The sequence below is a fragment of the Eleutherodactylus coqui genome, chromosome 1 (genome assembly GCF_035609145.1).
Source record: "Eleutherodactylus coqui strain aEleCoq1 chromosome 1, aEleCoq1.hap1, whole genome shotgun sequence".
NCBI classification, from domain to species: Eukaryota; Metazoa; Chordata; class Amphibia; order Anura; family Eleutherodactylidae; genus Eleutherodactylus; species Eleutherodactylus coqui.
In genome coordinates, this window is record NC_089837.1 from 472,481,465 (window position 1) to 472,504,344 (window position 22,880).

The 22,880-nt window shown below is 42.8% G+C and overlaps 1 protein-coding gene across 4 annotated transcripts in view; it reads left to right on the forward strand.

Annotated features, from left to right (window-relative positions):
- ARHGAP9 (Rho GTPase activating protein 9) overlaps positions 1–21,021 on the forward strand; it is a 115,513-nt gene extending 94,492 nt beyond the window's left edge. For 2 of the 4 annotated variants that reach the window (XM_066584433.1, XM_066584432.1), the window contains exons 15-17: positions 5,061–5,195; positions 6,149–6,254; positions 17,287–21,019. In XM_066584433.1, coding sequence (XP_066440530.1) covers positions 5,061–5,195; positions 6,149–6,254; positions 17,287–17,545 — 500 coding nt within the window. In that variant the 3' untranslated portion in view covers positions 17,546–21,019. Of the gene's footprint in view, positions 1–5,060; positions 5,196–6,148; positions 6,255–17,286 lie in introns of all 4 variants that reach the window. The other 2 variants (XM_066584431.1, XM_066584434.1) reach the window with 2 other exon arrangements.
- The last annotated feature ends 1,859 nt before the right edge of the window (positions 21,022–22,880 follow it).

Consider the following 22,880-nt stretch of genomic DNA (forward strand, 5'->3'; position numbering starts at 1 on the left):
CACTAATTAGATGACGGTACTGATATGCTTTGAACAGCTGACAGGAAGGGTTCATCGATTCATGCTGCTTGTGCCAAATTCTAACTCTCCTATCAAGGTGCAACCATGGTGGATCAGCATGGTGCAAGGAGTGTATCTAATGTTTCTACACTGCTTGGTGATCACATTCTGTGCACTCTCTTGCCCACTCTTGTCTTTTTGTTTCTCTTACATAGCATTGGCTCTCAATCTGCTCGCCTGCTGTTATAGCCTATCTGTGCTAATGAACAAAAAGTTGTATGTTTGGACACGGGACATGTTAGTTGGAGCCCCAGCATTGTATTCAGCTGCAATTTACCTGACTGTACGCCACCTGTCCGCCAGAACCATTCTTGATACCCTTCTCTAATCTCTTTCGTTAATAGGTTGTTTACACCCACAGAATGCCCTTCTGCTGGATGTTTTTCCTGGGGCTGCTTTCACACGGCAAAGAAAATTGCGCAAGATTCATGCATTGCAAGATGCACAAATTTTGAGCAAATATGAACCCCATTCTTTTTAATGAGCTCATATACATGAGCGATTTTTTTTAAATGGAGCATGCCCTATCTTTGGGTGTTTCCTTGGAAAGACTCGCCTATTGTATTCAATAGAGCTGGAAAATTGTTTTCAATGGTCCACGTGAGTGCGATGTGTTGCAAGGTTTTGCATTGAAGTAGGATTGCTACTTCCCTAAAGTGATGGGAACATCGCACGTTCCTGAGTGTTATAGCGACCCGATATCACGCTCACCTGTATTAAATTAGCTTCAACCACACCATATTTTCTATATATACTCTCAACACCACTGCTGGAGAAAATCCCTCAAGGATGGCAGTGTGTGAAATACTGGTCCTGGCTAGTCTAGCACCAGTAATCAGGCCTTGTTAGAAGGCACTCAGATCGCCAGGTCTGTGTGCTCAGGAAGCAGACAGTTCCTTCCTCACATGGTATTGCAGGCCAAGTTCATATTTGCTTCAATGACATCTTGTCCTGCAATACCAAGCCGGCCACTGCAGTGGGAAAGGAACTGTCTGCACAGTGCACAAGTGCATCAGTAGAGATGAACAGATGGACCACCACTGAGAACCTATCCTGAGGACAGGACATCAATAGTTTATAATTGGACATCTCTTTTAATTGAGATGTTTAGAGATCTGAGTTCCCAAATCCTTCATCTTTTGTCCTAAACAAAGTCCTAGGTTGGAGGACCTTTCAGATCTCCTCTTCTGGTGAGTATGAGCAAGGGCATTTTAGACATACAATGTGGCACAATGCACCAATAATGTCTGGAACAGTTATATAGTGCATTATATTGGTGCACAGCTTCAGAGCTCCACATAGCTCTTTGGGCCGTGTCCTCACTCATTTCCATCCACTATAGTTATTGTATCGCCCCTATTATTCCTGCCATTCTTCATAAATTCCCCTACCCAATAACATTTTATACAACCTGGCTTTGGGATTAAAGTCTAGTTCATCAGTATTTCAGCTGGATATGGGATCAATATGCTATTGGAAAGAATATAACTTTCACATATACTGTAACTTTGCCTTTTTTGTTTTTGTAATATAATAATGCTGCAGATATTACTTGTTCTCTGTTCATTACTTGTTGGTTGTTTGTGTATTAATACGAGCCTCTGGTTTTGGGACAAAATTCTGTCTCGGACCTAGAGAGTGGAGGAAATACATTACCTGTGGTTGATTTTGTAAGCCATTGTTTGGTTTCACTGGTTCAGGGTTACGTTTTCTGGCAGCCAAGATAGCTATCATCATCTTTAGAGCCATCATTAGACTACCTAATTGTCCATAGGGCATTGATAGTGTTAGGACTAACAACGTACTATACTGCTCTTTGATTGGCCAATGCTGCTCACATGATCAATGCTGGCCAATCAAAGAGTAGTGCATAATATAATTAGAAAATGGAGGCAACAAGAACTGGTGGAACTAAATGGCAACTAAGCCAATCAATTTTTAGGTAATGTATCCCTTCCACCCTCTGGTTTCAGGACAGAATTTTGTCCCAAAACCAGAGGGTTGCTTTAATGTAATATTTGTGCCATAGTAATATGTCTCAGAATGGCCTCTTTTTCTCCAGCTACTAACAATTTTCGTTTTGTCTACCGTTGTGATGTCTTGCCATTAAATGAAAAAGATTTTCTCTCATTACAGTATACATACCAGGTGAATGTTATTTAACCCTTTCCAATCCACTCTCTGACGTCTTCCTACATTCTGATTGAAGCTTGTACAGCTCCAATGTCGGAAGACGTCCAACAGAGTATTCTTACCGTCTTTTTCCAGCCACTCCGCTGTCGGAGCCTCTCCGGCGCACACACTGGCTTTAGCCAGCAGATGGCACCGTTGTATAACAGCAAAAAGAGAAAGCCTTTTAGGAAACCCTGAATCCAAAATTGAATTGGAAAGGGTTAATGCATCTTGCTGTATCATATTTGTTACTTGAGCAGATAACTGCAGTGATATATTATAATTCCACATGGGTCATATAAGCCAAATGTTACACCAGTTAATAGACATCAATCATTAGTTATGTCAAATCAGGAAAGTGTCATGAGAATATCATATATATTGTCTCTTGCTGAATGACCCCAAAAAATAGACAGACTTAGGTTTAAAAAGTCAAACAGGATGTAGGAGGTGCAGGATTAGGAAACATCCCAGATTAAAGACGGACTACATATTGGCATTCATTTTCGAGAATTCTAGAATAGACACATGGGCTAATGAATACTCAAATAATAATCAGAAAATAATAATTAACTATCTCCACACTATCATCAGAAATTAGGGATTTTTTTTAGGAAATACTAAGGATGTGAAGCAATTAAAGGGGTATTCACACTGCATAAATATATGATATATGCACAGGATGTGCCATTAATCTCTGACAGATTGGGCTTCTCTTTAACACCATTCTGCACGACAAGATAGTCTTCAATGACCATGTATAGGAGGTGACAATGGGAAGTAAAGGCCCTTTTACACACAACGATTATCGCTCACGCTTTTCAGTACGGCATGAAATCCATTGTTCGGCAGAACAGCCAATCAGACGGACCGCACGCTGTGTTCTGCCTGGGGAGTGCTGATAGCAGCTGATTAGTTTGTCTCAGCTGTCAGCCCCGTGGCAGAACAAAGGGAATTTATTCAGAGAACAGCGGGTGGTCTGTTCTTTAAATACAGCTTCCGGCGGTTCACACACTACTAATTGGTAGTAATAGGCATAAGTACCAAGTAGTAGTTTATGCAAAATAATTGTTTAAAAGCCATCTTTTGAGCAATCATCTTTGTGTGTAAAAGGGCCTTAACATATATAGTAACATAGTATGTTAGGCTGAATGAAGAGAATGTCCATCTAGTTCAACTTGGGCTCCTTTGTTGGCTCAGAGAAAGGCAAAAAACCCCCAGAATTTAATCATGTGTTTTCATACCTCCCATAGACTTTAATGGAAGTTTTTATTTATGTCTAGGAGCCGCAGGCCACCTTGTTTTGCCAGTTGGGGTACGCAGTACTGTTCTCCAAAAATGTGTGTAGTTGTCTTGGAGGTGAAGCAACCCACTTACCATTTATTGCATAACTGTAGTTTTTATGAAAGTCTTTTGGCAGTAAGGGTACATAAAACAAGGAAAAGGGAAAATACCATAGAAAACATATCCATTGAGAGAATCCCATAATCGGCACTTGGGAAGCTATCAAATCTACAGACTGACTTCTCGATCGCCCGATTAGACGCGCTTGCGCAGATGGGTCTTTTCCCTTCGGCTCGGCAGCAGCGGCGTTCTGGCTCCGCCCCCTTGTACGCGGCATCGCGTAGCTCAGCCCCGTCACATGTGCCGATTCCAGCCAATCAGGAGGCTGGAATCGGCACACGTCATGGGGCGGAGCTACACAATGACGCGTAGAAGGGGGCGGAGCCAGAACGCCGCTGCTGCCAAGCCGAGCCGAAGGGAAAAGACCCATCTGCGCAAGCGCGTCTAATCGGGCGATTAGACGCTGAAATTAGACGGCACCATGGCAACGGGGACGCCAGCAACGGAGCAGGTAAGTGAATAACTTCTGTATGGCTCATATTTAATGCACGATGTATATTACAAAGTGCATTAATATGGCCATACAGAAGTGTATACCCCCACTTGCTGTCGCAGGACAACCCCTTTAAGAAAACCATGTTCTAAAATGGCTCCATTCAGATGAATGGAACTGATTTTTAGTTGCAAAACTTTCTGCCATGTGAATTTACCATTACTGTAACCTCTTATTTTGCAATGCATGGCATCAGAAATCCAAAAGGTGAAAAAGCAGTGCGCCTGCCAAGACAATATCTGGCATTTAGTGGAATTTTAAATACAGTTTTGGAAGTGAACAGGAAGTGGAAATTGTTTCATAGAAACAATACCTATCACGGGTACTAGTACAATATAATGCTAGTCATATAAAGCAGTGACCAGTGCAATATAATACAAGTCATATAAAGCAGTGGCCAGTGCAATGTAATGCAAATAAGATCTAGTATTTAGAATGTTCCTATATAGATTTATGCTGGTATTGAATATTGGAGCAGTGCTTTACCGGGCAGTATGAAAGGATGGCAATACTAATGTCAGTCTTTCACACTGCAAGAGGGCATTGTCTACAGCTCACAATGATATATATGATCTCTCTGACAATGTGCTGCTAGGTAGGTACCAAAGTGATCTTGTACAAAGCACAAAAACGTTTTCAACCTCTGTTTTCCATGTCATAGTCAACCATGTAGCCGATGGCCACTTGTAGACACAACTGCATGTTATCACAGGCCTATTGGCACATGTTCAGGGGAATCGTACGGAACTCCTTGGTTATAATGCCTTGAGGATGATGCCGCTGCCGGACATGATCATACAAAGAGAAAGCGTTACATTTGAATCACTTATGTCGCATCTGAGGTCCACGAAACGTCCACCAATATTGAATATATAAGTTTTGGCCCCCCTCCATAAAAAGTCCTAATGGTTTATATTTTTGGATGATGCAGAGGAGAAGTTGGATCTGAACAGTCCTGATTGGGAAGATATTCACGTCATCACAGGAGCTCTGAAAATGTTCTTCCGTGAACTCCCGGAGCCTGTCATCCCATTCTGCTTGTTTGATGAATTTATAGCAGCTGTTCGTAAGTAAATGTTATAATTCTATAGCCGAAGTACTGTGATAAACTCTACATTACATCAGGGGTTCCCCACCTTTTTATCACTGCGGAGCCACTAGGAAAAAAAAAACTCTTTGGAACTCCTACCAATGAATGTCTTTCAGAAGACAAAAAACGAAACAAACCATTCAAAACATGTAATACGCAAGTATTTATAAGTCACCGTGCCGCACAAAAAATATTGTTGCAACCTGTAAATAGAATTTTAACCCCTTAGTGACCAGCCTATTGTGTTTTTTACTTCCTGTAATTTTTTGTTGCGGTTTGTGTGCCGTAAAAACAAGACGCACTGAAAGATGGCAGAATTTCAAATTTTTTTTCCATTTCTCCACTTTTCCATTTCTCTCCACTTCTCTCTTACTACTTAGCACCACCGAAAAATGCAACTCGTCCGGCAAAATACAAGCCTCAGACATCTACTTCTATAAATAAAGGAGTTATGATTTTTTTAAAAAGGAGGGAGGAAAAAACGAAAATTGGAAAAATGAAAAAAAAAACAAAAAAAAACGCGGTCAGTAAGGGGTTAAATCAACAATGAAACAGTATGAGCAGTGACAGCAAAAGTAATTCAGACCCCAGACCAGACCTATAAATTAAATCAGACTCCAGATCCCTAAGTTAATTCAGACCCCTGAACAGTCCCTTAAATTAATCAGACCCCAAACTACAGCCATAACCCCAAAATGAATCGGAGCCCCCCAGGAACCAACTTCACCCAACTTTACCTGCCTTCAGGGCCTCGCACACAGGTTCCAACACCAGCCAGTATCAGGGCAGCATACCACATCTTGACAGACCTAGCATGTGCTGCCGCCTACTGTTACATTAGTGGGGTCCATCAGCTGTAACCCCCATGATTTTGTAAAATGTTTGAGTTGTGGGATGTATAATAATCAACTTTTTTTTTTTCTGAACAGAAATTTCTGACCTTGAAGAGAAAGTGCTAACCTTGAAAGAGCTGGTGAGAAGTCTCCCCGAACCAAACCATAATACCTTGAACTATATAATATGCCACCTGAACAGGTACAAAGAATTTTTTTCTTAATTAAGGAAATAGTAATATCTGAGAAAAGAATAGTAAAATTAAATATATGCATCTCTCCAAATGTCAGCTTGGATGGGATAGGTAGGGCCAGTCACTGCATGTTCCTACATAACCTGCCAATAGGACTCTGGTAAAAAGATTATTTGGACACTGCAACTGTAAAGTAAACTTTTTTCACGGCAATTGAATTTCTAGAAATCTTCTGCAGTTAGCCTCTAGATGGCGCCAGAGTAACTCAGCAGCCCCACTTCAAATAGATTACATTTGTTAATTGTATTATGAGTCTTTTCCTACAAATACCCCGTTTTATGACCCTAGTTATGTAGATTAGGCAGAACCGAACAGCGCTGCATGGGCCTCATTGACTATAATAGGGTCTGTTCAGTTTCCACTCCGCTGCCCGGAGGAAAAAGCTCTGCATGCAGCGCTACTTCTTCCGGTATTTTGTGTATATCTCCGAAGTGAGGTTCCAGCGCAGATGTCACATTGTGTGCTTGAGCATAGCGAACGTACGCTCTCTTTACTTTGGGCCCACTGTACTAGAATAGAAAAGTATCCCCATCTATGGAGTAGTCCTATTAAGATGTGAGGACTGGCCAAGAGACTCTTTGAACGAACTGAACCATCACACATGGAAGTTACATGTATAAAGTGCTTTACTGGCTGCAGTTCTCAGGTGCCCTTTAGCAGGGCATATGTCTTCAGAAAACAAAATATTGTACAAATCACATTTTTATGTTAGTTTTATAGAAATTTTTTTTTTCTTATTTTTGTATCTACTTTTTAAAAAATATGTATGTCTCCCATGATATAATATATGGCCTTTGGGGGTCATTCACATTGTCTTTTTTTATTTCACACTTTTCCATTGTAACTGGGGCATCCATAGAAGCAGCATACATAGAAGCCGCAGTAACAGGGTGAAACATCCTAGTCACTAGAAGAGCTGATCTGGGTCTGCTAGGACCCTGCAGGAGGCACCCAGCGTTCACATGACAATTGCGCTTTCTCTATTCATAATAAAGCGCTCACTGAGCGCTTTGTATCCTGCAAGACAGAAGGCAGAATCGGTTAAAAACCACTTTTGATCTTTCTTAAGGATCCTCAACTGTGACTAACAGCGGAGGACCTGACCTGCTACTGCTAAATTTCAGTTGCAATTGAAGCCCAGGACCAAGTGCCATAAATTTACGGTGCTTGGTCCTTAATGGATTAAAAAAAATGCTAAAACCCCGCAGTTTTCACACTGACTATTAAGACTTATCATACTCTATGTTCTATAGAGAAAACAGTAGAGATGAGCGAACGTGCTCGTTTAGAGCAATTACTCGAACAAGTATAGGTTTTTTCGAGTAACTGCCTACTTGGGCGAAAAGATTTGGGAGGCATCGGGGGGAGTGGGGGGAGATTCCCCCTGTTCCCCCTGCTACCCCACGCTCCACCCTGCTGCCCCGCGCCCCCCGAATCTTTTTGCCTGAGTAGGCAGTTACTCAAAAAAAGCGATGCTCGTTCGAGTAATTGCTCTAAACGAGCACGTTCACTCATCTCTAGAAAACAGCCATCTCATTATCATCACAGACTGGATTCCAATGAAAGGTAACACCTGTACAACACATGATCCACCATTCATAATAGGTGAAGATCACAGCTCAACTCTGCCTCCTCCGTGCCGAATGACCTCTGCATGTCACAGTACATGCCTAGAATACTCTTCCATAGGAGTTGATGGGTCAGCTTCTCTTTGTTATCTCCTATGGCCCATGAAGCTGCTGTAAATGCTGTTAATTGCAGCTCAGGTAAGATGGGCACCCCCATAGTCATGTTCAGACAATAGAATGAAAAAAAAACTACAATCAGAAAATAAAAACAGATTAGAAAAATAAAAAAATAATAATTATCTGGTTTTAATTAGTAACAAATATAGATGATACACTCCCTTTAAGTGTTAAATTCCCCTATTGCTTTGTGAATTTCCCTACAACATACGGTTCTCCAACAAGTAATGAATTTGCTGTGCCTAGAAACTTTCTGATGCTTGAAGGAAAACTTTTTACTGGCGAATCGATGCACTTTAGGCTGGGTTCACACGTGGCGGATTTGCTGCGGAAATTCCGACCAGAATTTTGCCGTGGCAAATCCGCCTGCGGCCGCTAATCCCCGGGTTAGCCAGCCATGTGGACGAGATTTCTCAGAAATCTCGTCCACACGGGACGGCAAATCCGCCGCTGCAGCGCGGATTAGCGAGCTGCAGCATGTTAATTTTTTTTCTTCTTCCGCTGCGGCCGCGCTCGCCTCTATGGGAGCGCTGGCCACAGCGGAAGAGTGAGCGGCCAGGCCGCTTCAAAACCCGCGGCTAAGTGCCGTGGGTTTTGAAGCAGCGCTTCTCCCGGCGGAAATCTCACGGTTTTTCGCTGCGGCCAAACTGCGAAATTTCCGCCGGGAATCTGGCGTGTGAGAACCCAGCCTTAGACTTCGCACTTTAACCCTATAGAGGTATAGAACCCAATAAGCATACCTGCAAATAACCAGGACACAAAGCAAATCACATGGACTTCATCACAGTCAGTCAATAACATTACGTATAAGTAAGTATTCTGTGCTACCGGCTCTTTAAGAACATTGAAGAAGAAGCTTGTAGCACTGTGCTTCTGCATCACATTTTGGCAGTTGTGTCTTTGGAAGGAGAGCGTTGAGTAAGCAGTTGATGCAGTCCTGCTGTCCATAGTCCAGCTATTGAGCGAGAAAGCAGGAAACTGGGAATTGCTAAGTCTCTGAAGTGTGTGTCAACTGGTGGATAATCTTTGTTCATTGTGTTTCAGAATATTTCTTAGGGCACTTTCACACGCCAGTATTTTGGCCAGTATTTCACATCCACATTTATAAGCCAAGACCCGGAGTGGGTCCAAAATGCAGATGGGATGGAAATCTTTCCATTATACCTTTTTACTGGTTATGTTGCACTCCTGGTTTTGGCTTACAAAAGACATCTTCACACATATGTATAAAACTACAGGTTAGAGATGAGCGAGCATACTCGCTAAGGACAATTACTTGATCGAGCATTGTCCTTAGCGAGTATCTCCCCGCTCGAAAGAAAAGGTTCGGCTGTTGGCGCGGGAGAGGGGTGAGTTGCGGCGGTGAGCAGGGTGGAGCAGGGGGGGGGGAGGGAGACAGAGATCTCCCTTACGTTCCTCCCCGCTCTCCCCCGCCGCTCTCTGCCCGCCGCCGGCAGCCGAACCTTTTCTTCCGAGCGGGCAGGTACTCGCTAAGGGCAATGCTCGATTGAGTAATTGTCCTTAGCGAGTATGCTCGCTCATCTCTACTACAGATCAAATATGGATGCACAATAGAAATCTTTTTTTTTTTTACCAAAAAAGTTTGTTCCATTTTAGTTTCTGTAGTGTATCAGTTTTTGTTTCGTATTGTATTTGCATTTATCTGTTTTTCATTGGCATTTGTTTCATGTAGTAAAAGATTAACTATTTTTTTGCTGTTTCGTAATGCTGCTGTAGCAAGGATGACAAATATACACATATGAACTATGCAAAAATGGAACACGCTTTTTGAATTTTGACCCATTGACTTCAATGGGCAAAAAATGGTAGCCATTCATATAAGGATCTCTTGGAACATGTCATATAAACAAAAAAAGGGGGGAGGGAAAGGGACAAGTTATTTGTATAACGCCAACTTATTCCATAGCGCTTTAAGGGAATTTATTTATTACCTCCCAGTAGTAGTACTTATCACTCGTGACACTACCGTTCCCACACACCGGTATTCTATGCAGCAGAGAAATGAACATAGAGACTTGTGTGCAGCACCTTGGGTCCCCAGAATTTGTTAGGGTCTGTTATACAAGTTATTCTTCAAGTAAAAGTTATAACAGGTAATGCAGGTACAATTCACTCTAAAACATTAGCAGGCTAGAGCTCAGAAGTAGGGAGGATACACAGGATTAATACCACCTTACAGTTCACGTTATCTGTATGTCACCGGGCTCCTGTATTGGGAGCATTCCAGAGGAGTAAGGGGGTAGGGGGTCGCTCCTCAGACACTGGGGCTGACAATTATTAAAGAAGGCTTAGTCCATAAACACCCCGCACGGCAGATGCGTAGTTGTCACAATAAAGTACCCCTGTGCGGTGATCCTAACTATGGACGGCCACACAGGAAAAGCCTGTAGTGTGAACTGGTACCTTGTTAAGAACTTTTTGGGTAGGCTGTCTCTCTCTATGATGACAGGACTCACTCGTTTCACATCCACACCCCAATCGCAGCGGGATATCTCTCCTCTTCTTCCATCTTCACCTACATGGATGCTGAAGGTGCTTCCATGCGGCTCTGTGTTAGCACTTTCTTAGAACTCCTGAAGATGGACTCCTCCAAACACAGATTGAAGACCCTTCCCACTCTCAAGCACTCATTTATACCTTCTCTCATACCACATGACATGACAAACTGATACACCTACCTGGAGGCAATAATCTTATTAATATTAACCTCTCAAGCGCCGCAGCTGTGCAACACACACACTGGATATGACAAGACAAGCTTTGCACAGTGCATCTACATAGGACAAAACATGTGTGACATTTATGGAGGGGACCAGGATGGTGTTCTGGGTCACTACACCAGTACAAAATATGTTACAGGTCCCCCCAATTATAATGCTTCACTTATAATACTGGTTTCCTTATATGGGGAAGAGATATCTTGTGGGTCCCCTAAGGTTCTGGTATGTGAAGGAGGCATCTGTGCTCACTCTACCAGACCCACAGCAACATCATGGACAGAACATGCTCAAGTACCAGCTGAGAGCCTCTGCCAGTTGGCATCAGGGTTCACCCCAAATAACTTCATCCATCTTTACATGTTAGACTCCTCTATGGAGAAGACTCTTCCTTGGGGTTGCTCAGTTTTGATTTCTGGCATTTTCCATCCTTAAGGGATCTTGTTATCACCCCATTTGTATGTGCTGCTGCGCAGGATGTCCAGGAAATGTAGAATTTACTTACACAATTCCCCTTTCCTGTAGTCCAAACAACATTATTGGGAGGGTAGTTATGTAAAAAAAATATATTTTCCTTATATCGCAGTGTAGTCTTTAAAATGACCAAGAAAGGACCCTTCTTATAGGGTTTGTTTAATCTGAATTACCTTTTCATGTCACCTGTCCAAAGCATGTGGTAGGGTGATAGTCTTCCCTATGTGCTGCTATTTGGACGAGCATAAGCAAAATCTACCCTTTTTATTGCCATAACCTAACCGCTACCTATAGATATAGTCTCATGGAAACATTTGTACCTCTTCCATTGTCTGAATCCACTCTTGGCTTAGGCTTACAAATACTGATGTGAAACACTGACTAAATTACCGTGAAAGTGGCATTTCTTCGTTTCATAACACGTACCTCTCCTCGCATCCACAGCCCTTCTGCACATTCATGTTCATAGACATTACTTGCAATAAAATGAAAAAATGAAATTTGTCAGAAGAATGACTAAGCCGGATGGTGGTATTTTTTAAAATAAACACGTCGAAAGCAGGCCGCCCACAACAGTCCCACAGGGATTCTAGAAATGAGAAGCCATTAACCAAAAGCCCAGGTGATATTAATTTAGAATGGAGGGCCGGGTCCTCCTCCTCCCCCAGCTGCAGAATAACTCAGATGTATTCTCATGCTACCAGAATGCGTCTTGTGTCAGAATCCGGAAATGACCTCCTGTGTTTAATACGTACAATAAGAATAAAATTCCCCTTGGCAGTCAGTACACTCCTGCGTAGGGATGTGTTGCCTTCCAGCTATGGAGCAAATGGATTGTGCTACCTTTCCCATAATTACCATGTAATGCTGAGTGATTTACTAATCATTTTGTTTTTTACTTACATGATGAATCAGATTCATTCAATTGAATCCGTTTTAAATTGCTGTGTTCAGGAAATCAGAAACTGACATTCTCTCATCCATTAAAGAGCTGCTAGATAGAGATGAGTGAGTATACTCGCTAAGGCACATTACTTGAGCGAGTAGTGCCTTAGCCGAGTATCTCCCCGCTCGTCTCTAAAGATTCAGGGGCCGGCGTGGGTGACAGGTGAGTTGCGGAGGGGGAGAGAGGGAGAGAGAGATCTCTCCTCCGTTCCTCCCCGCTCTCCCCCGCCGCTCCCTGCCGGCCCCCGAATCTTTAGAGACGAGCGGGGAGATACTTGGCTAAGGCACTACTCGCTCGAGTAATATGCCTTAGCGAGTATACTCGCTCATCTCTACTGCTAGAACATCCAACATTTTGTACCACCTTAAAGCCCCCCATACACCTTCAATAGTTATCGCCAAATGCTTGTTTGGCCGACCGCTGTTTCCCCCCTCCTACACATGAACGCTCGGTTTCACTGAGCATTCATATGTTTTTAAAGGGCAGAGGGGAATAAGGACCCTTTTACCCATGGTGAGAATCGGCCCATTATAACAAGTGCAGATCGGCAAATAGTGTGTCGAATGGTGCCCATTACTACCATTCAAACCAATGAACAATTGTCACTACGATCATTTGTCCCCATACTTGGCAGCACATCTTCCTGTCGACCAACAATCATTTTTGTGCCGCTTGGAAGATCCAAACAGCAGGAATGTTTGCTCGATCATCGGCTGATCACCGCATGATCGGGTCCGATCATCAGCCAGTGTAAGGACCCTTTTAGGATGGACTCACATACGTTTACTTGCATATGTTTACCGCGTATTACACAGGTTCTGTACGCCTGTGTGATATTCGGTGACTCGTGGGCAATCAATAACATTCCCTCACGCAGTTCCAATCACATTAGCATGTCAGAATTGTGCAAGATGCAAGCGCAAAAAAGAACACAGCATGTTCTATTTTGCCGCATATATATACAAGCCAGAGCCCATTGTTCTCTATGGGCCGTATCCGCACCACTAGATTTTAACGCAGTTTTGACACAGATCCACATGAGATTTCGCACCTTTAGTTGAAAGTGTGAAATTTGCTAAGGATCTGCATAAAAATCCATGTCAAAATCTGCAGCCTGTCAGTCTATTGGCAGATTAGATTACATTTTGAATGAATGAAGAAATAGTTATTTTCTTTGTATATTGCCTAACATTTGGCCTTCGTGCCTGCTGAGGTACAGTTATTTGTAGGGCTGTGAACAGCTGCAGTATACAAGTCCATCCACGGGCCAGGTTAGCCGGTGTGAATCAGGATCTACATGTCTGATGAATTAAGGAGGGAAGTGACTGAGTACATGAACATGAAGGTCTTCCAGGCAGACCGCTGGAATCTGCGCCATGTAGAACTGAAGTATTCATCTTTATCTAATGAGTAATACAAGTGAGGAGGTCGGTGACCAATACAGCAGCCCATAGCAGCAGCTTCTGGATCCATACAGAACAGCAAATGCAGAACTGTTATATGAGTTGTGTTTGGCATAAATTGATTTTCTATGATGGATTTAGTATTTTGAAGTAAAAGGGATTTATATAGGAAGCCTTAAAACAGTGAATGACAGAGTGAATTTATATACAAGGAGAACTGACAACCATAGTTTGTGGGTGAGGAAGCAATTTCCTTTAAAAAGGGCTAAAGAGTTCTTAAATGGCCTTATACACCGAGAAAGTCTTCTGATATATATGTGACCATATCTATGCTGTAAGGGTGTCTTGTTCAGGCCAGGGTACGTTGGTATCCCATAGACACAACTGTATTGAAAAGCGCCATAGGCTAGGCATTTTAATACAACTGTATGCATGATGGCAGACGTATACAACTTTATAGGTATCCAGTTTCATACTTTGTTTGGTAATAAGCTTGGCAGGACCATATCAAATGGACCTGCTGTAAGGCCCAATGGCCACAGGCGGGTGAGCCCTGCGTACCTGTATTTTCCCAGCAGCGGTGTCAGCACGGACCTCTCCACTTCCGGGTTCGCTGTACTGTGCATGGTCCTCACAGCTCGCCGTAGGACATGCATAGCACAGTTTTTTTTTATAATCTTCTGCTTTAATCACATCTGCAGTGTGAGTTGTGAAAATGCTGCGAATCGGATGGCTTCCATTGACTTCCAAGAGGTCCGCAAAACAAATCTGCATGCTTAAATCCATTTGTAGACGCCCATTCTTCTCTATGGGCGGCTTGATTTGCGCATCTCCCGCACGGATATAGCAAATCAAATCCACCATGGACATTGGGCCTAAGGGGCTCCTCTAAATAGTTAACAAGGTTGCTATGACAATGGACAGTGAAATGCACCAAAAACTGTCACATTTTTGTGCGCTGCTGCAGCAGTGTTGAGCATGCTCCCTACTAAATAACTAGTTGATGGCTGCTGATGTATAAAAGGAATTTCTTGCTGCGCCACACAGAGCAGCACATGGACTGTATAGAAGGTGTAGAGTGCGGGAGCAGTGATCAGAGATGGTGCCAGAGTGCTGCAGATCCAGAGTGCCGAATCTGCATGGAGCACAAGGACTTCTAGAGAAACTGTTCAAAGAGCTGCTGCTATACTGGGAGCCAGGGAGAGGTACCATGTAAAAGCTAGAAAGACCTCAGGATTGCTCTGTGGAGTAATGGATTGAGACCAAGGAGGAATACAGGAGTTCGTTGACAACAGATTGTAAGTGAGTCCGGACTCAGTAAAAGCTGATAGGTGTGCAGACTATGGGAGATCAAAGGGTTAGCCAGCAGGCCTGCTGCAATTAAAGGGGTTGTCCCGCGGCAGCAAGTGGGTCTATACACTTCTGTATGGCCATATTAATGCACTTTGTAATATACATTGTGCATTAATTATGAGGCATACAGAAGTTATCAAAAGTTTTATACTTACCTGCTCCGTTGCTGGCGTCCTCGTCTCCATGGTGCCGACTAATTTTCGGCCTCCGATGGCCAAATTAGCCGCGCTTGCGCAGTCCGGGTCTTCTTCTTTTATGAATGGGATCGCTCGTGCAGGATGCCGGCTCCGTGTAGCTCCGCCCCGTCACGTGCCGATTCCAGCCAATCAGGAGGCTGGAATCGGCAATGGACCGCACAGAAGAGCTGCGGTCCACGGAGGGAGCAGACCCCGGCGGCCATCTTCAGCAGGTGAGTATGAAGACGCCGGACCGCCGGGATTCAGGTAAGCGCTGTGCTGTTTGTTTTTTTAACCCCTGCATCGGGGTTGTCTCGCACCGAACGGGAGGGGGGGGGGGGTTTAAAAAAAAAAAAAAAACGTTTCGGCGCGGGACAACCCCTTTAAGGACAGAGACATTGGTGGGTGTTCAAACATGTGCTACAAATTGTTGGCTTGAGTAATTGGGTGTGGACTGAGATAGTTGTATTTAGAAGAAGTGAGCTTAGAAAACCTAGACACAGATGCCTAATAGACGAATTGTATGTTATATCATGTGGTTTATATTTTTAAGCAACAGGACTGATCTGGTTACAGCATTATTGATACTCAGTACAAAGTATTATTCTTTCTTACTGTGCATAATGAAGTATTAACAATCCTAGGATTCAGTTACCCATCGTTACCGTTAGGTAAATCCACGTTAAATTGCTTAGTTATTAGAACATTACTCACTTTCATTCTTTTATTTGTAAATAAACATTGCATAATTGTTGTATCTCCTTCTGCTGCACCGTATCCTGAATTAGCATTGTGCTACCACCACTCACGACATTGCCAAATGTGGTGTGAACATAGCCAAAAAAACCTTCCATTTTTGGATTCGAAATACTGACGTATATGAACTCCAGCCATGAAGGAGGTTGGGTTGTGGGGTTAATGGCTTATTCAGACGACCATATATCAGACGGGTATTCACGCCCGCCCGATATACGGCGTCCCTCTCTGCAGGGGGAGGAGGCTGGAAGAGCCGGGAGCATTGCGCTGATCTCCCACCCCTCGGCACTATTTGCAATGGGAGAGGGCGGGATGGGGGTGGAGCCAACTCACGAGACTTAGCTCTGCCCCGTCCCGCCTTCTCACATTGCAAATAGTGCAGGGGGGAGGAGAGGAGGCAGAGAGGGGGCGGGAGCTCGCTGCACTGCTCTCGGCTCTTCCAGCCTCCTCCCCCTGCAGAGAGAGACGCCGTATATCGGCCGGCGTGAATACCCAGCCGATATATGTTCGTCTGAATAAGCCCCAAGGAAGAGAAAAGTGTCTAACATATCTAGTAATTTGTGCCAAAATTTCTTGTGCCACATACACTATTTTGATAAATTTTTGTAAATGCTTACAGCCTAAGACACTACTAATACATCTCACATGGATACCCCTCTAAGAATGCATTCACATATGGAGTTTTTTTGTTGCAGTTTTCAACCGCCATTAAAAGACTATTTAAAAAAAATGCATGCATTTTTTTTTTAAATTACATGTTTTCTTAAAAACCTTATGTGGTTTCCAAAAAGCGTATGTGTTTAACAATACATACATTAAAAAAATGCAGCTTTTGCAAATTTTGTGTTCGTTCATTTTTTAATGTTTTTTTTAACATTTCAGTTAAAAACTTCAACAAAGGTCGGGAAGAGTATCATTTCTCCTTATGGAGAGCAACTAGAAGGTGGGAGGAAACTTATAAGGCCCTTCATGCGCCTCTCGGAAATATGCAAATGGAAAGATGTTACAATGTCTCTACAGCACCACCTATTGGAAGGCAGCATTCCTGCAAGTCAATATCAGACCTTTTAAATAAGCCTTATAACAATTGCTGGGCTCATAATTCCCAATCATTGTTACAAGGCTTGTGAAAGGTCTGACACTGACTTGCAGGAATGCTGCCTCCCAATAGGTGGTGCTGTAGAGGCATTTTTTCGGCTTCCTAAGGCTTAGTTCACACATAGCAATTTTTGCTGTCGTTTTCAACCACAATTAAAAGCTGAATAAAAAAAATAACATTGGTTTTCAAAAGATACATGCGTTTTTTTTTTTTAATTTTAAAGCGACATGTATTGTTAAAAACCATATTAGATGCCATTGACTAATAATGTTACCATTTTCTCTCCCCAGTGTCAGAGAACACTCCGAAATGAATCGTATGACCACCCAGAACATCGGCATTGTTTTTGGACCCACACTGATGAGACCCGAAAAAGAGCAGTTTGCTAACATTGCCGCTAATATGGTGTATCAAAACCAAGTTGTGGAAAGTTTTCTTACCCACTATGAAGAACTCTTCCAGGACAGTCCAGAAGAATATAGAAATTCACCCTGTACAGAGACTGAAAGTGCAGCTAAACCTCACATAATACATTCCACACCTCTGTAGGACGGTAACTCTAAACTGAGTAAAAACCTCAGAGATGAACCTCCTTCTTGTTTCGCAGGTCTTCAGCAATTGTAATGGACATTGGGGATTTAAAGCAAACCACACAACGTGTTTAAGGTACGATGACTGCGTTCGGAGCTATTTAGTAACAAAATGCAGAATAGTGCTTAGTTGGGGGACCAAATGGCTAAAATGTATTCCTATTGGAAGAGACAGTCCCATCTGCAATGTGCATACATACTGGAAGTCATTCCTGGCAAGGTCTAGACTATGTTGAATGTATTGTAGATGTTGAAATTAATTGCAGTTTAAGGTTTTATTTTTATAGTATGCTTTAAATATTGGGATTTTGCCATTTTTATTCTGGACTCTTTTTTTCCTATGTGGTTGAACAGATACTAGGGAAAGTATGTATAGCACATATTGCCTAAATCTGCAACCTGAGACTCCCCAGCTGATGCAAAACTACAACTCCTGGCCACAGGTTTATATGGAATATGGAAAACATAGGCTGCTTCATTCACAGATTGCTCGAGTCAAGATGGGCTAGGAAGAAGTTGGCCCAATACTGAAAACTGTCAGCCTACAACTCCTGTCGTTACAGGAGTTGCAATATGTATGTTGCCGTCGTAAATGCCCTTTTAGAAATGCATTATCATATTGTCTGACAATTGAATATGCATATGACCACCTTAAACAACATGTCCATATTTGAAGAATAGTTCTACATTTTGCAAAAATATGTGATGATCTTGTACATTAAAGGGGTTCTCCAGTTACCCTCCCTTTAATAGGACTGTTTGGGGTCAAATAATAAACTGAGCTATACTTACCTCACCACCACCACCGGGATTTAGTGCTGCAGCCCCGCTGTGGTCCTGGTTTTTGTTGTGACAGATGATGTCACAGGACGTCAAATGACTGCTACAGCCAATCACAGCCTGCCTCGTCACCTCTCGTTCTCCTGGCATCAGCACTTACATTCTGCCATAATGCCAGGAGTTCAGAAATGTGAAGTTGCAGCCTCTAATTGGCTGCAGTGGTCACCTGACTTTCTGTGATGGCAGCTATCACAATAAATGCCAGGACCACAGCGGGGCTGCAGCGCTGAATTCCGGTAGTGGCAGAGAGGCAAGTGTAGTTAAATTTATTATTTTACAATAGGCACTCCTGTTAACCCTTTGCAATCCACTATCTGTGGTCTGAAGACATTCTGATTGAAGGCTGTACAGCTCCAATGTCGGAAGATGTCCGGCAGGGTATTCTTACTGTATATTACTGGCTGCTCTGTTGTCGGGGGCCTCTCCAGCATGTCCCATACCGCAGTACTGGCTCCAGCCAGCAGATGGTGCCATTGTATAATGGCAGAAAGAGAAAGCCCCCTAGGAAACCCTCAATCCAAAATTGCATTGCAAAGGGTTAAAGGTAGGATTTCTAGTATAGCTGCGGTAACTGGACAACCCTTTTTGGAGGTTATGAGGAGCAGCTATTGGTTCAGTCAGTCACAAAAAATGTGTCTGGACTAATGGTTGACTATCCTACAATATTTATGTGCATTGGAAAATTTCTATAGTAGAAATGGCCCGAAATTCACAACAAAATGCTGTGGATTGTATTTAACACTTGTCTAAATACTGATCTTAGTGCTTCTACTGGAAAGCTCAATCTGAAATATGGCACAGAACCGTGTGGCCTGTAATACAGTTCTCTATTGCTGGCTACATTACCAACCAAAAAGTATTAAGTTGCATTCATGGGGCTTTGGTTATGTACTGCGCCGTATTGGAGCTGTCGCCTGCACGCTGCAATATAAACTGCAGCTACAAGTAGAAAGAAATATCATGGTCTTGGGATAAAATCCAACAACCTTATTGATGTTTTAATAAAAATAGTATCATAGGTAAAGAGACCCCCGATTCTTACTCTTAGTCTACACGTTTCGAACTGTAGAGTTCTTAATCATGGCATGATTTCCATGGTGTTGAGGCCATGACTAAGAACACTTTGGTTCGAAATGCAAAGGCTAAGTAGTAGCTCTGTTGATACTATGATACTGTTGTTATAATCAATGGGGTCCATTCGGAACTGTTCGGCTCTGTCCAGAGACCTAACCGCTCGACTGCGGGGATTCCCCTTTCCTGCTCTCCCAACGGAGCGGGAAAGCAGAATCCCCGGAGTAGATCTGAAACCACCCTTAGTTCTGTGCTTGAAACTTTCCATTTATGAAGGCAGTGAATGCAGCTAATACAGTCATATGCTATTAAAACTGTTTTTCAGTACACAGTATGTCCTATTGTTGTCCATGTTAGGACTCCATTTTCCAAATTTTGCAGTAGTGGCTGACAAAAAATATGCATTATATTATTTGGCCTTCCATCCATAGTTGATGATGGCTTTATCTGTAATATGGAATAAACATGGATGAAAATACAAAGGAATGGTATAAATAAACATTTTTATTACATGCTCGTATTTTGGCTTTACTAGAATATTCTAGAGTAAATGGGGGCTAAAGCCGAAATGCACTCCAGTCATGGAAAAGGTTCTGCAGAAGAGAAGCTGATCAGAGGCTATACAATAAAAATCACAGTTTAGAGACTAAACATTTTATTAATATACTGAGTACATGTATTAACAGTGGGTATTTGCACATGACAGCAGAATAATCTATTTATATGGTAACTTACACCTCAGGCTAAAATACAGTCTATGGGAGCACACTGCAATGTGGTATTTCTCTTTATTTCATATGATATATAAAGTTGTTTCATTGTGAATACAATATGTAATACAAAAGTAAAATACTGTATGTATGGAAAATACAAAAATATTATAGTATTCATATATTCTATGTTTACTAATAGGCATAGCTTGCATTTATGAGCAGAGGGTCATGGAATATCTGGACATTGTCATACACATACTGTATAAGTACATGCCATTTCTGCCAGTAAATTTTACAATGCACATAACAGTTAAATAGGATATAAAATGTGTAAATAATGTACAAATCATAAATAGAAAAAATATTAAAAATACAGTGTTTTGCACCCATTTACCACTTTGTATGTAATGCCATATTCCAGTTTACGCAAGTACTAGTTCTACGTCTACTTTACTGGGCAACAAAAAGAAATGATGTTATAGCAAGCTTTCAAGCCTACTTAGGCCTCTTCATCAGTAGACTCAAAAGCTTGCTATAGCATGATTCCTTTTTGTTAGCCAGTAAAAGGTGTTATGTATACAAGATTTATTTGTTTCTCTTACGGAGAGCAATAATATTTTATTCTGCTGGCTAACACGGTACCAAACTTTATTCTTTTTACTTTACTGGAATGGACAATCTGGAAATACCTTTCACAGGAATTGTAAAATTGTCATTGCCTATTGCTAAAGCTCTTTCAAATGACTGTAGTAGGAATGCATTAAACATCCATATCATTTGTTGCCTCGATGCCACAAGGACTCTATACAGTCAACACCAGCTACTTGCTTTATCTTTCCATGATGACCGGCCATGACCATCATCAATGCTTCTTTCTTCTAGCTTTCACACACCTGCTGCTACCCTCATTATTGTACCTGCAGCTGTCCCTGCTGTTCTGCCTAGTTCCCCTATAATGCTGCACCCGTGGTGCAGCCCCAGGTGTACACATATAGTGTCAGTTGTGCCCCTCTCATACTGCGCCTGCTATGCCCCCTTGTGCTACCATTGTAGTGCAGAATACCACATGGGGAGACAAAACATTTTAGTAAATATTTAGCTCAAAATTGGAGGACTACAGTAAAGGCCCGTTTAGACACAAAGATTATCGCTCAAGAGCCATCTTTTGAGCGATAACAGTTGCATCTAAACATGCGGCTATCGTTCACTTTTTGTGCACTATTCGTTCATCAGTGATTTCTAGCAAGTAAGCTAGAAATCACCGATAACTGTTATCAGCGCCGCATGCTGATTTTCTCAGCGGGTGGCGCTGATAGTATTGTTTCAGCTGGTATCCCGATAGCAGTTCCCAGCAGTACACCAGCTGAAGGCTCCGAGAACAATGCAGCTGTTTGCATATGCAAAACAGCTGCTTTGTTTTCAGAGCTATCGCGGCAGTATCCCGCTCCGCCTGTATTAACTTTTAAGTAGCTAATTAGCTACTTAGAGTTATGCAAAGATGATCGTTCAAAACTGTCACTCAAACTATAGTTTGAGCGATTATCTTTCAGTGTAAATGGGCCTCTAATCTACAGGGTAGGATGCAGCAGTCTATCAACATCTACAAGGAAAGAGATACTTCTTTGCAGACAGTGAGGTAGACATTTTGGACAGAGAAGAAAACTGGTTTCCAAGAGTAGGTCAAACTGGGGAAACTTTTTTATCACTTAGTTAACTACAGGAATCCACTGAGACTTGGTAAAATGTATTCAGGTTTTCTGAACAAGTCCTGTTGATTAAGACTTACCAGAAGTAGAGAATCTTTTACAATGCCTAGAGGCCAACTCCTTGGCCTGGAGTAAAATGGCCAACTCCTTGGCCTGGAGTAAAATGGCCAACTCCTTGGCCTGAGGTAAAATGGCCAACTCCTTGGCCTGGAGTAAAATGGCCAACTCCGTGGCCTGGAGTAAAATGGCCCACTCCGTGGCCTGGAGTAAAATGGCCCACTCCGTGGCCTGGAGTAAAATGGCCCACTCCGTGGCCTGGAGTAAAATGGCCCACTCCGTGGCCTGGAGTAAAATGGCCCACTCCGTGGCCTGGAGTAAAATGGCCCACTCCGTGGCCTGGAGTAAAATGGCCCACTCCGTGGCCTGGAGTAAAATGGCCCACTCCGTGGCCTGGAGTAAAATGGCCCACTCCGTGGCCTGGAGTAAAATGGCCCACTCCGTGGCCTGGAGTAAAATGGCCCACTCCGTGGCCTGGAGTAAAATGGCCCACTCCGTGGCCTGGAGTAAAATGGCCCACTCCGTGGCCTGGAGTAAAATGGCCCACTCCGTGGCCTGGAGTAAAATGGCCCACTCCGTGGCCTGGAGTAAAATGGCCCACTCCGTGGCCTGGAGTAAAATGGCCCACTCCGTGGCCTGGAGTAAAATGGCCCACTCCGTGGCCTGGAGTAAAATGGCCCACTCCGTGGCCTGGAGTAAAATGGCCCACTCCGTGGCCTGGAGTAAAATGGCCCACTCCGTGGCCTGGAGTAAAATGAATTAATGTGAAAGCTGCGTAAAAACAATTTGCTATAAAAATATATACATTCATAGAGATCTTTTTAGAGGTTATGGACAGACTAATATACTGCGCCAAAATCAACAAGCAAAGGTACATACAGTTGCATATCACTATCATTCACCAACT